Here is a 23,342-nt window from a genome sequence, read left to right on the forward strand (position 1 = left end):
GAGGAGTATGCTGTCATGCATTAAAACACTACTCTTTCGGAACAACAGTAGAATCTGTTTCTATCACAGGGTTTCTACATGATGACATTTACTTACGTAAGTCATACGCCACCTTCCAACCCCCAAGTTTCCCCAGAGGCTGAACAGAGGTAAAAGACCCGTGACTGAAGGTAAACAACATAATACCTATGCACTTGTCTTGAAATTCTTGACCCAATTAAAATTGTTCCTGGAAAATACAGCACTTAGGGGTTCTGGCAGGTGCAGACAGAGTTCACATTATACATTCTCAGTCTCCTTTTTTCAACAGTGTCTTTCAGAAGTAAATCACGGATATCCTTCAGTCCAAGTGAACTGTTGCTGCATCCTGCTCCTAAACACCAACCTTCCCAAAAAGGTCTTGGCCAGTCAGACCCTCTTATGTCTGAGTGGAAACATTTCCATCAAGTCAGAAGAAAAGGCCCTGATGAAAGACAGCAGTTGGGAGAAGAGATGATGCTATGAATACAGGAACAAACTGAAAAAATGGATGTTTTTGAGAAAGTTAGGATTGTCTCATTACTCAAATAGAAAACAGCCTACAGAAGGCAGAGAGATCACAGGATACCTGTCTCAGATTGCAACCAAAAATTTCAGTCAAATTATAGTCATGCCTACCTTTATTTTCATGGTTTGCAGCTCAAGACATCTGATTTGGAAAAACACTGAAGACACGCAATTGTGATTTAACAATAGTTGAAGACAGTTCTAACAATGAGATGAAGAGGAGGTAATGGGATCCACACTGACATTTTCATCTCAACACAGTGGTTGCTAAAGAATAAGTTGTTGTTACTCTTTGCAAATATTTAAAAGTAAAAAGTTGAGTAAGAAGGCAGACACACAGTTTAAAGGAAAGATGGATGTTGGCAAAATCAGCTGTGGTTATCTGCAGTGGAAGTTCTGGTCCTTCATTCTGACAGTTGTGATAGAGAAGAAACAGATCTCTTACTGTGTTATCTTAACATAGTAATATTGACCTTATGAGGCGTTTCCACTGTGGCTGCTTGAAAGAGAGACTATCCCCGTGCTGTGAAAACCACTCATTTCAAATTATTGCATGTTGGTAGTTTGTCAAAAGTTGGTTGGTTTTTTTTCCTTTCTTTCTCCTCTTAGCAAAGGAATAAATACTTTTTTTCCTGACTCACAAACATACTCTGTAGTCCTACTTTTGAAAGTACCTGGTCAAATTTGTGTTCATTGTAAACAGTGAAGCAAAGTAATCATTGAAGCTTTCAGTTCTAGTCACCAGTATTTGCTTTCACTCCCTGTTAAGAAATGGTATATTTAGTTTGCTTTTCTGCTTCTACTTTCAAGACTACTGGTACAATTGAGACTGTTCATTGAAAAAACACAGCATTTACATGTCATGAAATTCCACAGACTCATATAAAAGATTTTATTTGGAAATATTTAAGTTTATTCCCCAAGATAATAATATCTTGGATAGGGTCAAGAGTTTGATACTTATCATAGTGTGTAAAAACCCAGAACATCTGCATTGCAGTCCATCTGCTACAACAACCTAAATCCCGCAAGATCCTTTAGATTGATAGGTGTATATCGACTAATTGGAAAAGTGGCACATAAAACAACAGATGTCCAACATCACCTTTCCAAAACATAATCCAAGCAGACACAGAAATGGTGGACTTAAAAACTCTAGGAAAGCAGGAAGGCAGGGAAAGTCAAAATAGTTACTAAGATTTCAAAAATTCATGCTCTCACAAATACTGTCAACTAGGACTTTCATTTTACCTTGAGAAGGTATGTAGGAATGTTGCTGAAATCGACAGGCAACTTCAACAGGAAGCGAGCTGAGAATTCTCCAGTCTGTGGAAGAAAGGTAACACTGATGAGATCTGGTGGCTAAAAGAGAACCACAAATGTTCTGATGAAAACTGAGTAGGAGCTCATAGCAAACAGAAGGGCTGAGATTTAAAACAAAAGTGCTGAATAGAATTACGAAAGAGGGAAAAAAAATATTAATGATTTCATAGATGTTATATGACAAAACACCTTAAAACCCATAAAACATCATTGCCAGTAAGTCAACAGCAAAAAGTAGTTAGAACAAAACAATGTGCCCAACAAAAATCAGACTACATTTTGTTACACCCTAAATATAGATGTATCTTGGCTGTACTCATTTCCGGACAAAGGTCTGGCAGGACCTGCAAACAGTCTGAAAGCAAAGCTAAAAACCTGACAAATTTATTAGAGTTTATAGATATAACAGAGGCACTTTTACAAACACTGCAGATATGCATAAAAGAATTTGGGTTGAGAAAGGTGAGAATGTATCAAATGTCCTCTGAGTAAACATAGAGTAAAGAACTGAATTAGAGGGTTATAAACAATTTGTTTTCAGAATTATGTAACTCTCAACACCTAGACAACTGTTTACTGAAAATCTGCCAAGTGTCCCCTATACATTGCTCTTTTTTTATGTGTAAAGTGTATGCAAAGGAAATGGAAAGGATTTCCTTTCTGTTTCATATACTTAAAACCAGACTTTGACCACCTGGTCATGAAGCAACCAAGTTGATTGTTTTTTAAAAACGAATGCCTGCCTGATTTCTTCCATATTAATTTTTTGTTATCTCTATTTTTTGTTCAATAAAGTAGGCACACAGCAGCTGTATTTGTTCGGTACGCTGAACTGGCAGCAAAGAAAGTGTTAAACATTGATCTTATGCAGTTAAGTACAAAGAACTGGGAAAACTTCAGACAAGTTAGCAAAACCTTTAACACTACCCTATTTTTGATATACATATGTTACTTAGTTACATTTTGACATACAATTTTTTAAAAAACAGCACTCCATTTTAACAAGCAAAGGGACAAATCAAAGCTGCATGAAAATTCAGCATTTGCTCTCCCACAGTAACATATATACACTGCTTTGCTATTTCCCAAACATAGCTGTCTGCACCTAATTTTCATTTTAATATTTTAAATATTTTGCATAGCGAGAAGAAAAATACAGATGTCAAATAGATACCTTTGGGGCCACTGCCTTACTACAAGTAGTAGATGCCATCACAAGAACACCAACCACACAGCTATGAGGACAGCTTGCCAAAGGCTACAACTCCTTAAGAGGAAAGCATTCAAAGTGTCTTGTACTGGTACCAAAAACTTGTCACATGCCTTTGCAAAACAGTCAGTACTTTTGCCTCCCCTGTCAATTAGCTGTGCTCATCCATAAACTGCTTTGAGCTCAGCAAAACAGACAACATGAAGGTTGTCACTGGCCACATACTACCAAACCACAAGCCTCTGTAATGATGGACCACATCAAATGCTATTCATACTGATTCAGAAAGGAATTGGCTGAATAAAACCCTGAAGGAAACCAGCTTGCCGATGCAGAAGCCTTTCTGAGAAAGCACTGGAGGTCAAAGCCAATGGAAACTGCCTTTCCAAAATGAATAGTAAGCTGCTAAGCAGGGCAGTTGAGGAATATAAGTGAACGTTTGCGCAGCACATTATTTTCTGTGGTACTGACACAAAACAAAACCGAGAAGCAACAAAATTACTTCATTTATTTTTTTGACTAAATTAAGCAAAGATTTCACCCCAAGCAATTAAGCACACACGGACAAAGATGCTGTATTAGGCAGATATAGAATAAACAATGCTAATGTCAGTGCCAATTTGTTTCTGGGTCTATCTACCAGGCATGAACTAGAGATAACTCATTTTACCTTTAAGTCACTAAACAAGAAAAAACAAGAGCTGGAATGCAATCGAAATCTTTCCAATGGCACCCTTTCAAGTTCTATCATTTGCCAAAGGGTTTGTGTGATGTTGGACTGTAATCCACCCAGCTGCCAGCCAGCTCAGAACTGCCCTTAAAATTTATCCCTGGTAGCCACATGAGACAGGCAAAGAAATCACTCACAGAAACACTATGCAACAAGAAGTGAGTGTACATTAAATTCCAACTCTGAAACCTTTCCTGATGAAACTACTTGTGAGGACAGATGCCAACTTTCTGATGTTATATTACTTATTTATAAATATCATGGAAAAATCACCGCCTTCTTATGAATGTCAAACCTGAGGACTGCTGTGGCGACAGTCAAGGTGTTCACTTTTTGTTCAGAGTGAAATGGGTATTATATGCAGCGCTTCTCTTCTGGACTTACAAAAAAATGCCACACAACATTTCCCATAAAATCCAGAAATTTCTTCTGGTAAAATACGGAGTCTGATGAACTGGGATAGCCACTGAACAGATGAATGGTCTCTAACAAAAGCATCAGCTGCTCCATAAAGCGGGCTTTCAGTCTAGGTCTTTTATCTCATTCAATCAAGATTATTTTGCTAAATATTACTTCCAAAAGTGTTCTGGCCAGGCAGGGAGCAGGCCCTGTCCATGGTGCTCAGCTACCCAGCCCCAACCAGCTGGATACAGTCATCAGTCAAGAATGATGAATTTCTGGCCACAGCACGGAGAGATTAGATATTTAATGTACTCCTGCACCAGCTGGTACTTTGCCAACATGAAGCTACTAGGCTAAATAATAGTTTGCCTATTTGTCATAGATCTAGAAGATCACTTCAGGAAATTGGAGATAGTGGAACAAAGGTATAAAAGCAGATTTATGTTCTATTTTGGGACACAGTGCTAAATTCAGGCCTCCTCTTCAAAGTTGTTTTAACTCACACACCTAAGATGATTGCTTTCATAATACTTTTATTTCAGAAATCTGCTGAACTACTATTGATTCCTGATAGACAGCAACAACCTGAATTTCATTGCCTTCTAGGCACAGGAGATAATGGGCAGTTTACCTCCTGCTTTGGAAAAACACTCCTCATTTGCTGATCCTCAAGGCTAACAAAACAGTAACCAAGGACAGGAAGGAGAACTAGACAAGTTAGTTTCCTAGTTTTGTTTTAGGACACTAATAAATAAGCCTCTGTCATGAAGATACCAAGTTCATAGCATCTCCAAACAAGATTCACAAGAATCTTCTTGATAGAGAATGCAAACTTGGAAAACAAAGCTATGAAAACCTCAAAAATAGCTCTGCAATGATGAAAAGGATTTGACTCAAAAAGTATTTAAGATTTATTTTATTGGAATACTTTTAACTAAGACAGCATTTTAAATAAATAAAAAAAAAAAGTTCTTTGTTGAGCCACCAAAGACTCAAAAGGATTGAGTAGATATGTCTTTCCTATGGAAAAAGGAGAAAAGCCCTAGTTTTCTATCATCCTGAGCAGAATTTTAGCAGCTGGTAAAAACTATGATAAAATCTCAGTACAGTTCAGAAAGCCTTCTGTACTTCAATAAACCACTCTGATAAAATTTAGAGATGTAACAAGTTGTTTGTGGAGTAAGCTATGAAGAATAACATTTATGAACAAATTAATTTCAATGAAATATTCTGATACAAAAACATTAAAAAAAAGAGATCTGAATATCTCCGATGAAGAAAATTTTACTTGAGTTAAAATAAAAAAAGCCTAGATGACTTGTCATCTAGAAAGGAAAAGAAAAACAGGCGAATGTACGTAGTGAGTTGTAAAAAAAACATCCTTCCATCACCTGTAACTTAAGGATGATAAAGTGACACAAAGCTGAATTCTAGGCCCTGCTAATAGGAGTGCTGAATTTTCATCAATTTTCAGACTTCATCTATTTCAGAAGAAACTGCTCCTGAAGGCCAGTTTATCTTAACAGTATGCTATTTCTGAAAGCAAGAGGGAAACATGTTTCATCATAAACACCATTAGATATTTCCTGACATATCCTACTCCAAACTTCCCATGATAAATATATTACCAGTGGAAAAAAAACCCTGATTTTTGCAGAGCTTACTCTGTGGCAGATTTAAAAAAAAAAAAAAATCAATTCACACACAAACCAAAATGTCTCCATTGCCCACGGCCTCATTTTAGAAGGCTGAGATGGCATACACAGAGTGTTTCTATACAGCACAGCACATTTCCCATGCAAGGGATATAACTTCAGGAAACAGATAAGCCATTTTATTGTCTGACTTGTCCTATGAAAGCATGGCCCTACAAACTCACTGCTCTAGCCCATCTTGCCTCCTTTTGCAAAAAATTAGTTGGGTTAGTTTTTCCTCTCCAGTTTTCCAAAACTCCTCAGCTTAGACAAGAGCGAGAGAGATACTGTCAACTGCAGCCAGCAATTAAATCAACTCAATCATAATGTATCATAACCACACCCCGACACATCCTCCCCCCAAACTCGTTGGTTGGTTGGCAGGGTGTCATACCAACACTTTTATTCTACCTTTCAAATCTTCAGAGCTAACTCAAACTTCCACCTAACACTGTACAGGCTTTTCAACAGTTTCAAAGTTTTCATCTATAAATCAGATGAACGAACAGCAGGTTCAAAAACAGTGGCTCACCTGGAAATCTGGTTCAGCCAAGGTAATGGAATCAAAGCAATGTACAAAACAGGGAGTATAGAAAATGAGCAGGAGTCAAATAGAAGTTTTCTCCATTGGAAACAGAAAGCATGACAATCCACAATAAGAACTCCAGTTTTCCAAGGCAAGAACTGTATTTGTTAAAAGCATTTTAGCTGAAATAATAGCTTACCCAGTTGTTTTTTTTGCCAGCATAGATCTCCATGTTTTCTCCATACTGGGGCTCTTCTAGTAAAGTCTGATATTCAAACATGAGACGAGAGCTCTCACGTAATCGGCCACACTGGAATTGGTGATACTGCTGCACAAGCTCTTTCACAACAAGCAGGAGGCATTCAGGGTTTGAAGGATTCCAAGAAGCTAAATTCTGTAGAATTAGAAAAGAACAGAGATCTAAACTGTTTAGAGCAACAGAAAGACAAGCAATCCCCCTTCCATACTGATCTCAGAGGCACATATGCATGTGGGAGCTCTGTGACAAAGCTAAACCATAATATTAAAAGCAAAGGTTCTATCATGCTTTGGAAGAAAACCAGGTGAAACAGCAAAAACTTTATGTCAAATACCATAAACAGGGCTACTACTAGGCATATATAGGTCTGAATTACCATTCTATTCTTTCCTAAAATTATACTGTTGCATCTGAGAACTTGAAAAGTTTGAATTATGACTGATATGAAACACACAAGCATTAGGTAAGAACACCCTGCACAGTAACTGATTCAAAAAGCAGTCAACCAAGTGAATATGCCAAATTGACACCAAGTATAGAAACAGCTCTGCTTCACTGTTCAAATATTGGCTGTAGTATTCATAGTGATGGAGCAAATGGGTTCTCTTCCCTTGCCTCGACACTGTGATTTATTTCACCTTAACTGCCTCATCACCAGAGCTACCTTGACTCATCTCCTAAACACAAATGCAGACACAACTCTCTTCAATGTGCCTGGCGGAAATTTTTATTACAAGTTGACTGCGTTTCAAGAAACACAACTAACAGAAATAAAAGTTATAATACAATTAAGATAACTGTCAGCAGCACAGTAGCAATGTTATCACTCAGTTTAACTACTCTTAACATTGGCTTGGACCAGTCTCCTGTGCACAGTAAGTTTTTTTCAGGAAGGTATTTGATGTTACAAACCATGCCTAACATGACCCATGTTGCATGCCTACATCTATTTGACCTACAACAGACTTATGTGAAAGGCAGATAAGGACTCACCCTGTATCTGCGGTCTTAGAGCATGAGACAGTACTGATGCAAAACTACTTAGGCCCTCATATGCTTCATACATGGGTGGGTCCTCAAGAGGGTCTTCTTGAGACAAGCTCAGAGCATGTTAATGTTGTCATGTGGTCATCTTTGAGTATAAGCATATTTCATAGAATCAGGGAATGGTTTGGGTGGTAAGGATCTTAAAGATCATGTACTTCAGGGGAGGGACACATTCCACTCGACCATGTTTGGTCAGTGCCCAACTGAGTCTGGGCCTTCAACACTTCCAGGAATGGGGCATCCATAACTTCTCTGGGCAACCTGCCCCAGTGTCTCACCACACTCACCGTAAAGAATTTCTTCCTTATATCTAATCTTAACTTAATCTATTTCAATTTAAAGCCATTACTCATTCTTCCACCACTCCATGCCCTTGTAAAAAGTCCCTCTCCAGCTCTCTTGAAGGTCCCTTTAGGTACTGGAAGGCTGTATATGTCACACAGACATTTGACAACAAACTTGCTACAACAGGATTTTAAAGTGCATGGATTGTACAGGGAACATTAAGAAACTCAGAAATGGCAAAGATGTCTGCATTTTACAATTAAGTGAAGATATAATACAGTAGCTTCATATACAATTCCTTATCTGTATCTGTACTCAGTGTAGTTACAGACAGCATGTTACTTTTGTCCTGTAAATTGCAGACATTTCATAAACAAATTATACGTATAATTTACATTCTTCAGCAAGAACAAAAATAACACAATGACCATGTTTTGCCTCTTCAGTGAAAAAACTGCTTTGATATGCAGCATTTTCTACAATGAAAGGGCAGAAAATACTTCTGTACTTCGAAATAGATTATCTGAAGTCTGCCTTGTATTCAAACATAAAAAAACGGTATTTCTTAAGCAAGGTTACATAAACGAATGAAGACGGATAAAACCACCTCCCCCACAGTACATCAGCTATTCATACTTTGTGCAACACCAAAAGCAAGTAAATACAAAGGAATGGGTTGCACAGAGAAGTCATTGAGTCTCTGTACTTGCTATCCTTGAACCTCTGCTTTTAGAAGCTACCACAGTGCCACAGACCGGACATTTGACCATGGCTTGACATAAAAGTACTCTGCTTTTCCCCCTCCTAGACAGTGGGAACACCTACAAAACTGGAATATTATCAGGGCCGTATCTTAAAAGGTAAACTACATTCCAGAGTAACTGGTGAATGGGGGAGAAACTAATCGTGTTTCATGTAAGTTCCTCAAATACATTCTACTAAGTGACTGAAAGCCTTGTCTTGCCTTGTCTGCTGTCTACAGCTGGTAAAAATTTATTCTCAACTTGAAACCATTTAAGCTTATCCGATTCTATAAAATACTAGAGAAAATCCTCCAGGTAGACAGCATCTTCTAGGAAACACATTTTCTGTCATGCAGTCTGAAACCAGACTGAGTATAACCTTAAATTTCCTGTTCCCAAGCTGCTGTTCAAATAAAGCATTTCCAGAAAGCCAGAGGATGTAATATGCCAGTATGTATTGATATCAGTCAGACAAGTGGGAATAACCTTTCCTCCTAATGACATTGGTATAACACAATAGAAATGTTCTGTCAAAGGAAATGACCAACAATATTTTAATAGCTGACCTAAATGCAACTGAACCTTTTGTTTTTTAAATAACGTTATACTACCTAACAAAAAAAGAGCAAGAGGAAATCCATTGTCAGTTTTGCAGCACAGAGCTAGAGTAGTGCCCTCTTCAAAGAATTCAAGAACACTGCTTATTCTGTATTGCCTTAAAGCTACAGGAATTTAAATGAATGATTCGACTGTAGGATCCTTACTATACAGCTTTCATTCAGCAACTAAAGTTTCAAAGTATAACGTGGTTATAAAAATAAATCACCTGGGGAAAAATTCAACTACACCTATATATATGAATTACAACATATTCTCACCGGTGAAAGAGTAAACATACAACGGCTACACAAATTTGCTGTAACAGGAGTTCTGATTTATATAAACAATTTTTAGCTTTAGAATTTATTATTGTATTGCTTGTTATTTGGCAATGGCCATTATAGCTCTATTCATTTTGTTAACTTTGCAGAAGGGCTGTTCTTTTCAGAAGACCTAAACTCATAAATTTTAACACAAACACTACTGAATACAGTGTCATGTTTATGTATGAAATTTCTTTTTACATATCTTAGTGTACCTTATTTGCCCTAAGCATTACGTTCATTCACTTGAAAATACTTTTAAACAATTTTACTGTGATCCAATTTCATCAGTATGTCAAAACATGAGCTACGCTGTTCTCAGTTTCAAACAGCACTTTCTTTAATCTTCCTTCTGTTTTTGAAATCAAAGTAAGCAACTACCTGTAACATATACGTTGAAACCTAAGGTAGAATTTTGATGTTTGTCAAGTTTATCCCTTTTAGAGTGTCTTCACTGCTACAATTTCAGCATTATAAAGATTATTCTGAGAACACAGAAGTATTTGTAACTTCAGTTGATGAGAGTAGTGTTCCTGCAACAGGAAGCTGACCTCCTTCTTTAAAGGTAAAGGATCTTCTAAATAAGATTTTATTTAGCGATGCACTATTGTATTCACTATTAGACTTGGGAAATCGTTTTAATCAGCAAAATCTTAAACTAAAGGCTTTGGAGCAAATAGAGTAGTAGGCTGTGTGCTTCAATTTCTGATTGTTTGCCTGAAGGCTGCATTCCAGCCCCAGCCAATCCAGCTTTTTAAGAGACTGTATTCAAAAATATTTAAAAGATAAGAACAGAGTGAGCTACTGCTCTTTGTATTCCACAGCTTCAAGTTCTGCTACAAAACTCTGAGGAGAAATAAGTTCTGAATGCAACTTCAAAATTTAGTTGTTAGAACTTTAGAAAAACCTGGAAATACAACCACAGACAGACTGCCGAAGCCAAGAAGGTATGAAAAACACAATTAAAGAGATAATCAGAAAATACGTATAGAGAAAAAGACTTGTTGCTTTCTCTGGCTTCTATTGAAATCTCCTTCTGCCTTGCTCACAAACTCATACTTTCACATCATTTTATCAAAATCACGTGCATGCTGAAAAGAGGTTTTTCTGTGAATTTGCCATAAAATTGTGGTTTAAATGAATTTTATGTCAAAGATAATGAGCACAGTGAGTGGGGTACTGACAGACTAAGTTACATATTTTACTCAGTAAATCCTGTCTAATTTGAAATGAGATTTCTACAGACTTTCCAGAGAGTTAATCAAATAGAACAATCACTAATGCATTTAAAATAAAGAAATCCAGACTTGGGTGCAATTCCTTGCCTTGTTTGACAATAGGTGTCTCTAAGTGAACTCTGCAGTGCAAACTCACTAAGTTACTCAACAGTTAGCCAGCCAGACTGAAAATGGACCACTGCACAACAATACAGTACAAATCAATCCAAACTGTGCATCTGCAACTCCTTATGCATTTGTGCTCATCTCACATGAAGGCTTACATGCACCTCTCAGCTTGGTTATGACCATCTTTAATGTTGTAATTTTTTCAGTGCATCACTGAAGAATTTACCTGTCATTTCTGAAGACACAGATGGAGGCTCAATTAAACAATTCTCTTCTGTCTAGACACTGCTTGCATGTATCTGCATGATCTCCACTAAAACTAGGAGCAACTTCATCTTTCAGATCTTATTTTCAACATTTTAGTTTTTAATTTCAATCTTTATTTATGGCTTTTGGCTTGGCCACACTGCAACTTGTATAACCTTTATTTTCCAAAGAGATAAATTGTCACTTCATCTTAGGAGATACTGTGGACACAAGAGCCTGGTAAATGTCATCTGTGACAAGTGGCTAATCCTCATTGTTCCAATTAGGGAATGAATTCAAAATGATCACAGAATATGCTGAATTGGAAGAGACCCAAAAGGATCATTGAGTCCAACTCCTGGCCCTGCACAGAACCATCCCCAAGAGTCACACCATGTGCCTGACAGTACCATCCAAACACTTCTTGCACTCTGGCAGGCTTGGTGCTGTGCCACTTCCCTGGGGAGCCTGTTCCAGTGCCCAACCATTCTCTAGGCGAAGAACCTTTTTCTAATATCTAACTAAAACAGGAATAAATTCAAAATGGTCTACAGAAAAATAGAATGAGAACTTTCACATGATAGAGACCAGACTCCAGAAGCATCATTGCCCACAGAGTTGTAGTTACTGTCATACAGAAGATAACCAATAACTATTTACCTATCCATGAGTAAGCAATTTAACATAAGTAAGCTAAATATTCTTTTGTGGCAGAAATTTCCTGGGGAATAGCTGACTTTTTCCCTTATTGGACTAAGTTTCAAGAAAAGTTCTTTGAAAAAAACAGTAATCTAGACCTTAAAGTAATCAACCAACACCATGTACACCCACTTAGTTTGCTCTCCAGTTCTTGTTATGTGGCAGATGAATGGAAATATAATATTCAGTTATTATACAGAGATTAATAGACTATAGGCATCCATTAAATTGTGTCTACACTGGAGAAATCCAAGTGATTCAGGAGTTCTGATGAACTGCTAGATATTAAGTTACACAATCTCACCAAAGAGCATTGATTTTCATGAAGAAGCGTAACCTCACAGATGTTTTCAGGCTGCAAAGTCAATCTGAGAATTCCCTGGCTCTTGATAAAGCCTCCTGACAGAGGCTGGCTGCATAGTAAGCAAACAGTTTCATAGGGAAAGGTTTATAGAAAATCAGACATGACCAAGGAGTTGAGAAAATTAATTCACGGTATAAAGAGGCAGAGTAAAGCTGTTATAAGGCCACCCACAGAGTGCAATTTAAGACATTTCAACAGTAACTCATTTAAATGAGTAGCAATGACACCAAATGGATTTCCAGAAAAGACAAGGAGAATTTGCAGCCAGACAATATCAGTTCTAGTGAGATCTTCTTACAGGTGTGGCAAGTGAAACCCCCCCCAACAAAAGAGCTTCTCAGTTCTACTAGCAAAGACATGCAGAGTTTAACTTTCTGAAGTAGCCATACAATTCAACTTTTGGCAAAGAAACCACGTTTAAATTTTGCTCTGGAACATTTTGTGCTTTGCAGTCTTTCTTTCATCCTTCCAAAAAAGCTAATGAAGAGCCTATACAAGGTACTCAGTGTCTGTGATTACCTATTCCACCCTTCTTTTGGAATACAATGTACCTCATGTTCCATAAAGCTGATAATTCATAGTCTCCTTCACAGGTTATCGCTTCTTTCACAACTCCAGGCAATGTCTGCAGCAAACTATAAGTCTATGCTATCAGGAAAAAAAAATACGGTAACAATTTCTAATTGATCTGAAGTTGTTTTTCTTTGAAATGTGTTTAAATATCCAGGTTGCCAGAATATCTTCCAGGAATGTGATTTTAAAGAAGACAGATTGTAACTGTTTTTCCTGGCTATACTACAGGAAATAACAGCAAGATCTTATTTTAAGTTAGTGTACTTTTATATTTCTAAGCATGAAATTAACTTTCATGAGAAAATGTCAGTAAACAAAACCTCCCAAGCCCGTAACAGTGGTAATGCATTTCTATAGAATCTTTCATCCAGAATTATCATAAAGAATAATGTTAAGTACAGATTTGCATTTTGTTTATATCTCTGCATACCACATGCACACAACTTTCATCCTACAGTGGCTAAAAATCAGTACCAATGTGAGTTTTTACCTGAAATGAGGAAGATCACACTTAGATATCAGCACTTATCCTCCACATAAATACAGAGGAGATACAGGTCCAGCGGTTACAACATAAGCCTAGAAACTGGCATATCTGGTTTCAGTCCCTGCTTTGCTGTGATCCTCATAGGCCACCACAGGGAAATTGCTCACAGAAAAAGACACAGGATAATTATCTACCATATGCTCACATCTTTCTATCAACAGATATTTTTCACAGTATTTGCAGGGCTGGAGTGTTATAACAACTTCAGAGGCTTCAGTTTCTTAGCAGCCAGCACTTAAACATCCTACAGGCTGCAGTTTCATATCAATCACTGTAAACCTACATGCCATCTACTTGTCATCTTATTTTCACAGGTTCTTCATATCCCTCTCCCCCAGAGCACCACTGGAACAACTTTCTGGAGTGATCTGCTTGAAATGATCATTTTTGGGCCCAAGCAAACATGAAAACTTAACATTTCGTAAAAACAGTTCAACTCAGGAGCACTTCTGTCATTGCAAATACAATCAAAGAACTTACAGACCTTGCATGCTCTAGCAGCTACTGTGTATAACAGATAAAAAGTTTGCCACAAACTGAAGCTTGAGATTGTCAGTCCTTAATTTTAATTTTTATTTTTAGCAAGAGGCTGTGAAAATCGGATGCAGAAATTACAATATCTTATAAATGGTTAGTCAAAATCCTGAACACCTGAAGGCCTTGAATTAGCATGAAAATCCAGTGCAGGAAAACAACATACCAAGAAATTACTTCTGCTTTCAGAAAAGCACTTTACATCTTATTTTTTTTCCCCTTTTTCTTTTTCCACTGGCCACACAATGTGATCCTTGATTAACGATACGATACCTAAAGCAACTCTAAAATAAATCCCAGCAAATCTGACACATGGAGAATACTCAGTTCTGCATTCAGCTAGAATAAATGAACTAGTACCAATTCTCTCAAGTACCATTCACTTGCAAAAGGAATTATCTCAACTTCCAAAAGTTACTATAAATTATTCCTATTCCCTGCCGTAGGAGCAGTTGAGGCAGCTGATCTTGGTATGTTAAGGGTGGTCTTGAGGTGAAGAACCTGTGAAGCTGAGCCCAGGAGAACATTTTTAAGTTGTGCACTCCTCCTAATAAAGTCTGCCTGCTTCTCCCACAGAGCTCTCTAACAAGATAATCAGACCCTTAAAAGCTACAACTGCCTACTACCTAATTAATCTCCAAAAAACTTGGCACATACATGTTTCTTGTCCTACTTTGCTGAGGGATTAGAGCAAGTTTTGTTCCTTTCCAGACATCTCAGCATACCTCTCTCAGAAAGCAGGTGGTACCTTACCTGTTCTGAGAAGGAATTTCTTAAATCCCTCAGCACGTATAAACTCCGGCATAGGGAATCCAACACACTAATCATTAGTTAATCCATTTAAGTTCACTGCATTTCTTTCCCTTGGGAGTCAGTTACCAGAGGAGTACATACTTAACTAAGACATGGCAAGTAAAAGGAACAATGCGTGAAGACAAGATTAATTTCCACACAGGGCATTACACACATGCATCTTTTAGTAAAGACTTACTTATCATGCCATGATGGTAGTGTGAACAACTCCTCAGACCCTCAGCGGTCCAGAGAACAGACCACTCTTAATGCTTTACCTCAGGAGTCTCTTTTAAATAGCAAGTCTTTCACTCTTATCAGCTCTTGTGGTTTTTCCCTTCCTGTCAACACAAGTAATTTTAGCTACAGCAAAAAGGCAGATCCTTCACAGCTAATGTTTTGGACAGCATCCACTAACATCCCTTGAGCATTTACTGTTGGGTGGCACACGTAGAACTGTTTTCTTCTACCATTTTTTCTTCTCCCAAAATCCTATAAATTAAAATAAATATATAACATGGGGGATCCTGCTGGCCAAACAGCATTGCCATCTTTATTTTCACAAGAGAATTTATAAGGCTTTGCAAATACACTCCCTAAAGAAGACATTTACAAAATACCATTGCGTAAATCAGAAGACACTGAAAATCAAAATTATTTCTCTACCATACAGGGCAAATTATTGCAAAGTAGTAATCTCTTCTCAAAAAAAGCAGCATAAGGATACTCATTTCGTTTCTTTACACAGATAAAAGCTGTATCTCTGGGAAGACAGGTATACAAAAAAATTCATGTAAAGCTGTATAAACACGGCAAATGAAAGATTCAAGATGCTGACTAAATTTGAACTATATTTCTGTAGTTATCTCTAAAATAGAGCAGATATGCCTGAGGATCTGAAATGGAAGATAACAAGGAAACACAGACACAAAAGCATGTAAAGAATGAATAAAACAAAGAGAGGTTTTGAAACAAATATAGGTTGAAAGACCAGTAAAAAGGAAAGAAAACATAACTTGAGCCCTCCTCCATTTGGGAAATGAACGGATCTTTTAAAAATTACTCTGAGTGCAAAGACATTTACTTGCCCCAACGGTATCTTCTGAAGGAAAGATCCTGCAGGGCACCAAACTTAAACTAATTCCATTGCAGAAAAGTACAAATTATAATAGAATTCACAGTATAGAATGTAATCAAATATGAAACTGCATTATCAGACAGAATGACTATTTCTAACTGACCTTCTGTAATCAGTTAATTTAAAAGTCTGTTCTGCTTTCATATTCATAAGCAATGACCAACTTTCCCTACAGAAAAATGAATTATAATGGCACAACAATGTGAACTCAACGGGTATACTACATAGAACTTAAAAGTATTCTCAATTCAGGAAGACTGTGGTAGAGTCCATCTTTTCCCTCAAAAAAACCCACCCAAACCCAAACAAATAAAACCCCTTGCAAAGGTGTATAGAAAGCTAAAAAGTTGTTGCCTTTAAGACATGCCATTTCTTACTGTTCTAGAGTTCTTGTAAGGAAGAGGACTGTATTGTGCCAGTAATGTCACATCTAAGGGTCAGAATCCTTTAATTTTCTGCCAGTTTCTCTAATACTATTTTTTCCCAATTTTTAAGAAAAAAATTATCATAAGATACTTTACTTGAGCAACTGAAGCAGAAAAAAATAGTCAAAACTACATTATCAGTTTTTTGATTTACATTAAAGAATTATAAATACCAACACATTATCATTGCACTCCGACACTTTGACATAAAAGGTGTTCTACTTTCATAGTCTGGCTCGGGATATCTAACTTAACATTTTTGATATAAACTAACTATGACTTCAAAGTGAATAAGATGCTTGAATTCACTATGCCACCCTTACCACTAGCAAGGACTGTATTTCCTGCAAAGCACATATATTATGTATCACAGAATCACAGAATGGTTTGGGTTGGAAGGCACATTAAAGATGATCTAGGTTCCAGCTCCCTGCTACGGGAAAGGACAGCTCCTACTAGATCTGGTTGCTCAGTGCCCCACCCTGCCTGGCCTTGAACACTGCCAGGGATGGGGCACCTACAACTTCTCTGGGCAACCTCTTCCAGAACCTCACCACCCTCACAGTAAAGAATTATTTATATACACATACAAATAAATGAACACATTTAGCCATTAGTGTCTGCTAAGTGGCAATCTGGCAAAGAGTCATGGCCTACAAGAATAATTGCAGATTCAGCGCCTCCTCCTCAAAGAATATTCAAAGGTCTTCCTCATCCCAGTTTATTACTTAAGCATACAGTTCAAAACTTAGATTTTTCTCTTGGTCATTTTGGTGGACTTCACTTATCCTTAAGGTAAGATACATTAGTACAAGGTACTAATATAGACTGACTGTATCTCTGATGGAAATTCTCAGAGTCCACAAAATAAGGGGACTGGAGGACCAAAAGACGTTAAATGGACTTCCAAAGGAAATATTGAAACATTGTGCCCATAAAGAGATTGATTGACTGCAGGAATGAGTTCAAACTCATTCAAACTGTGACAAACAACCTGAAGAATTGGAAGGAAGACCAGGAAGACTGAAATAGAGAGTGCCTAAGTGGACCCGTAAATTGAATAAAACCCAAAATTAAATTAAGGGTATTAAGAAACAAAACTACTAAGTTTGAAATATATTCAGATTTCACTTATGCAAAGGTCCCTTGCTGAACTACGTAGAAATAAAGTATATTGGCAAAGTTACCTAATAGAGTTTTGACTATATACAGTCTACAGTTTTAGTCCAGGGTAAGCTTTGGTTTGTGTACTGACTCGCTAACGGCCTGCTCAGTCCTTTCTCACATGCAGGATTGGTTACAAGCTTTTCCCACCTCTAGCCTTTCCACTGATCTCAGGGTCAGAGAACAGTGAGACTGTGAAGGTTAAGCCAGTGATCCCTCATGCCAGGCAGGAACTCCAGCAATTAAATGTTGCTATGTTCATACTGCAGAGCTCAGCTAAGACTAACACCTAGCTATATAAGCACTCCTTCTCCACTTACCAGAATTTCAGGATATGCTCCTAGGGGAGCAGAAGAAAGTATACTCATTCAAACATACAGGTTGGTTCTAGCAAAGAGGCAGCACTCTTTCTCAAGCCTGATAGCAACTGCTGCCCACCTAAGAAATTAGTGAATTCATTACAAAGTCAAGATTAATTGAACATGAATTCAAGAGAAGATCCAGACACTCAGGAGGCCAGTGCTCTGGAATCAGATATAAACCAAACAGACATAGCATGAAGAAAATGTAAGCCTAAACATCTTTTTCAGCCTTAATTACATTAAGATTTAAGCATCCTGTTATTCTGGTCCAACCTTCTGGCCCATCTAACTGTGTAGCCATGAAAAAGATGGTCCAACTCACATGGCAAATGAAAGTTATCTTTATTTTTATCTAATACAATGCTATAAATTGAAAGCCATAAAATGTTTTCTCCCCCTGTTTTACTACTGCACAATGATTAAGTCCCTTATCACCAAACATTTTCTCCCATCCTGCCATCCTTCAGTCAAGTGGTCCATTCACATTCCTAATGTTCTCCAAAAGCTAGTCTTTCCTGGACTGAAATACTATATTTCAAAAGCTAATATTCTAGATTTTTCATATTCTAGGGAGAAATTGCATTATCAGACAAGCTTGTGCCAAAAAAATGAAAGGAAATGTTTCCCCATGGAGCCCTTTACAGAACTAATGGAATTAATTTTGCCTTTTACACTAGCAAGACTTAAGCAAGAAAGGCAAAACTACCTGGCTTAACAGATATTTTCTTCCCTCAAAACTAAATAAGTAGTTGTAGATTTATTTATTTTTCTTTCAATTTCTGGATTCACTAGGTGAAAAGTCCAGCCAAAATGTTGCAACTAAGTAAAGCAGAACTTGTAACCTCAGCATATTCTTTTCTGCTTACACTTTGAGATGGAAAGCCATGTTTTATAAACTGTGATAAGAAATGCTGAAGTTCTGGAAAAATAACAAGTTAAATATACGTAATGACTTCACATTAATAGAAAATTACAAATTAATACAAGGCAGCTAACTCCCCTTCCCTATAAATAAATTTATTAACAATACTGGACAAAAAGGACAAATAAAAATGAAAGACTGAAAGTGAAATTAAGAAGAACTAAAACAAGGAGAAAAAGGAATAGTTTCCCAGTGTAGAAAGGCCCTGAAGGAAGTAAAGATGGAAAGATTACAGGACAAAACTTATTTTCTGCCATCCTCTTCAGTTCTTTCTGCTGAACTGTATAGCCACTATCTTTACCCCATGGCTACATAGACAATACTAACACTTGCTCTTCTGAGCACCGTAAGACTTCTCAGAAGGGCATTCTGAACGCTGCCTGCACTCAAGCTGGTCAGACTACGCCAGGAGAGGATTCCAAGACAGAATCCTCTTTTGGGGATTTCTCCTTTTAAACCCAGTACTTATTCAGCTTGGCAGGGGGATTGACGATGATCTGCAGAGGGCCCTTCCAACTCTATTCTTTGATTTTGTGAAACCCTGAGGAACTGTGTGCAGCTCAGACACCAAAACCAGATCAAAACACACTGCAAATTAGATTCTTTCAGATCTGGCTTACAAAGGAACATTGCACTGGTATATCTCTATTGTTTGAAAAATTGGACAAAAATTTATACAATAAATGCCAACAATACCAGCCATAAGGTCCTTCTTCTGGGAAAGTTCCTGAATTAAATTACTTGCCTGGTGGTATGTGATTTTGTTACCACTCCCTATCCATACCAGACCAATCTCAGCAAGGCCACAGTGACTATATGCATGTATACATCAATACACGTGCACAAACAACCCTCATATATACAAATGGGTAGGGATCAATAGAAAGAAAAAGGAATAAACAGTTTTAAGAATTCATGTTTGTTTTATAGTATTAAACGATAAATAGCACTGGATTATAAATAATCAAAACACTCCTTGACATATAGTCAGGATATGACTGAAAAATAAACATAAAAAATGGGAATAGAAAGAAGTTCAAAGTAAGAAAAAAACCCTCTTCTAATAACATAACGGCTCCAATTCTGTATTCCGTTTTTCTTAAATTCCCCAAGTTCAACTGAAGCCAAAGTAATTTAAGGCTTTCACTACAAGAGCAGCAGGCTAGCGGTCCAAGAACGAAATCTTGTGCTGCCCTCAGAAAGAGGGCAAGCAGAAGAGACAGCAATGCTAAACTAGTTCGAACCTATCCACACATTTCCCAGACAAAGAGAACCCATTACTGTGGCTTTTAATTTTAAAATTATACACTGAAAACCATGGTGGTCATAGCTTTACGTGGGGCTTCCATACTAGAACATATAACACCTGCATCTTCGCTAACAATACAACTGACAAGACTGCACTAGTTGATATAAAGGGTGTTTGGGCTCTTTTGTAGTTACTGTGAGCAGAAGAACAATTGACACTGTTAATCATCTCCCTCATGCACCTGACAGTAAATGAAGAGCACTTAATTGAAGAGGGAGACACTTAAAGGATCTCTTCACTACCCATTAAAAGCTAACTCAGCAAGCAAGAGAAATAATGATTGACTTTGAACAAAGACACAGAAAACAATATAACCTTCATGACAGTATTGTATAGCCAAATGATAAATACGGAGTCTAATAAGCACAAATAGAAAAACTTAAAACAAACATTGGTCTACCCAAGATATTAGAGCATGACAGCCAATACATCTGAGTAGCAAAATTAGGTCAATCAATTCCACAATGATTGTAATCTGTACTCAGTATTAGCAGTTAGAAAAGGGGAAGCAATCTTTCCAGCGCTAGGTACTGGCATGAGAACTGCAGCGGCCCATTCTCTGAAATTCCGTGATGACAATGTCTTCCTCCCACGCAAACGCAGCACAAAGTATTCCCACAAGGAATATACCATACCCTAGCCCACAAGGACATATTTAACACTTAGAAGGTTTCAGGAAATGCTCATGTCCTCTTGTCTCCATTCCCACTAAGGCTAATGAAGCCTTTGCAATAGCAATGGGTGGGCAGAATAATTCTGGGAAGACTAGCTGGAAACTCAAATCCTTGAACTGACACTCAGCTTGCACACACTGCTACTGTCTCCTCTTTGCCAAACAGAAGATATTTCAAAATCATTGGAAAAATGGGGTTAACATTTTGCATAAGCACTTCAGTTATTAACTGGCTCACATTAACAATCAACTAGGCTAACATAACAAACAATTCTTGTTACTCAAACTGGCGTCATTGTAATGAGCTCCAAATTAATCTCATCCGTACACAATCACTAATCTTGTTGTGTGCCAACTGAATTTTTAATCAGAACGGAGTGAATCATAGGTTGTTTTTAAAATACATTTCTAATACTTGTCATCCAAGATGAATAAACACTAGAGCAGGGAAGAACTTTCCTATTTACATTCTGAGAAGCTGATTTTATTTATGCCTACTAGACGCACAGGTATCAAATGCATTCAAAAGGAAAACATTTTTAATGAGAATAAAAAATAAAACTGTTTAATTCTAATAATGCTTTGAGCATGAACAGCATCACCAGCCTAAAGCAGCTAGCCCTCAGACTGTAATGAATACTATATGACAAGCCAAAATAAATGGACCACTTGCCCCTCTGCTGAGTTGCTCCATAATGCCTACATCATTCCAGAAGATCAGCACTCACACAATCAGCCCTGCAACCAGCAGAGTAACTACTTCTGGTAAAACATGTAATGAAGCATGTATTTTGTGGTGCTGAACCTGAGACTCCGGCAGAGTTTCAAACCCAAGTGTTTAATATTTGTGCAAGGCACAAAAGCAAAGATGAGTTTCAACGAGCATTTTCAGCTTAATTCTGCAATTGCATTGTCAAGGAAAGAACACAGTTGATTATCTCCGCTTATAACAAGAATGCTCCATGTATCACCCCACTGCTGAAATGCTGGCCCAACCATTTAGGAGTTCTCTGGGGGGGAAAAAAAAAAAAGATACCATGAACTCTTCATCTACAGCATCTACATTTTAAAATGCAGTATTTCTGGAATCTTGCTTTAGCTGTCTGGCTAACAGCTGCTTAACTGAACACCTGTTACCACACTCAAATGAAAACCTAACTTGAAGGTCTGCCCACGGCCATGGAAACTGAAGAGTGACTGAAGTGATCTGCAACACAGCCATCCAAATGTCTTCAGGGAATTCTACTGACAACTTCTATTAGAGCCACACGACCTGGTGGAATCTGGAGTACCTGGTTCTTGTTTCAAGCTAAGCATAATGTCTCACTCAAGCCATGTAACAGCATGTGATGACTTCTTGGAAAACAAGATCCTCAGGCAGACGAGAGCAGCGCATAAAGGCTCAATGTCAGAATTCCCACAGATCTGATGGCACATATTACTTACTTGGAGACTGTACTCCTCATTTAATAAAATCTACATGCTTTTGTGCATGGTAGATTCTGTTTTGATTGCCAGGAATTGTTGCATCAGAAGTATCTGAAGATTGCTCAAGATTAAGAGCATTAAATTACAGTCAACACGCTAATCTGTATTTTACTTCTACTCAGTAGAAAGATATGTTAAAACATTAAAGAATTCTGCTAATATCTTAAAATTTGATTAAAATTATCTTCATTAAACAGCTCTCACACTTGTGGAAAAAAGGGAGTTATTCAAAAATTTAGCACAATAACCAAGTTATTGTTAATTTAACATTCTGAAGAAAAGCTCTACAAAACACAGGGAATATTAAACAGCAAATGCAAAAGCAAAGGTACGCTACACAGACCAATGCTGCAAGGTGGAAGATAACACACTCCATACCATCTGATGGACTGCAGGAGAATGACCAAGGACCTTATCAAAAGTGATTACATTTACATAGTGAATGCTATAGCCAGGTACAATGACCAAAGTAAAACAAAAACTGTTGGCTTCCAGATTTCTTCTTTGGTTTGTTTCAATTAATTTTTGAATAGGCTGGTTAGTATCTCATTATGTACCAAGAAGCAAATCATAGAATCATAGAATAGATTGGGTTGGAAAAGACCTCCAAGATCATCAAGTCCAACCCCTGATCCAACTCCAATTACTATATCATGGCACTAAGGGCCACATCCAATCTCTGCTTAAAAACCTCCAGGGATGGTGAATCCACCACCTCTCTGGATAGGCCGTTCCAATGCCTGATTACCCTCTCCGTAAAGAATTTCTTCCTAACATCTAACCTAAACCTCCCCTGGCAGAGCTTGAGCCCATGTCCCCTTGTCCTATTGTTGGTTACCTGGGAGAAGAGCCCAACCCCCACCTGGCTACAACCTCCCTTCAGGTAGTTGAAGAGAGTGATGAGGTCACCTCTAAGCCTTCTCTTCTCCAGACTAAACCACCCCAGCTCCCTCAGCCTCTCCTCATAGGACTTGTGCTCAAGTCCCTTCACCAGCCTCGTTGCTCTTCTCTGGACCCGCTCCAGCACCTCAATATCCTTCCTGAACTGAGGGGCCCAGAGCTGAACACAATA

The 23,342-nt window shown here is 37.7% G+C and overlaps 1 protein-coding gene across 1 annotated transcript in view; it reads right to left on the minus strand.

The window, feature by feature from the left end:
- The window catches only part of LOC114064851 (BRISC and BRCA1-A complex member 2), a gene marked incomplete at its 5' end in the record, with an annotated part of 142,417 nt that overhangs the window by 112,413 nt on the left and 6,662 nt on the right, over positions 1-23,342 (minus strand). The window contains 2 exons of the mRNA XM_027898242.1: positions 1,798-1,872; positions 6,631-6,825. Of these exons, the coding sequence (XP_027754043.1) occupies positions 1,798-1,872; positions 6,631-6,825 (270 nt within the window). The remainder of the gene's footprint in view (positions 1-1,797; positions 1,873-6,630; positions 6,826-23,342) is intronic.

Source organism: Empidonax traillii, unplaced genomic scaffold, assembly GCF_003031625.1.
Source record: "Empidonax traillii isolate 1590-97213 ecotype Southwest subspecies unplaced genomic scaffold, ASM303162v1 scaffold586:size682069, whole genome shotgun sequence".
Taxonomy (NCBI): Eukaryota; Metazoa; Chordata; class Aves; order Passeriformes; family Tyrannidae; genus Empidonax; species Empidonax traillii.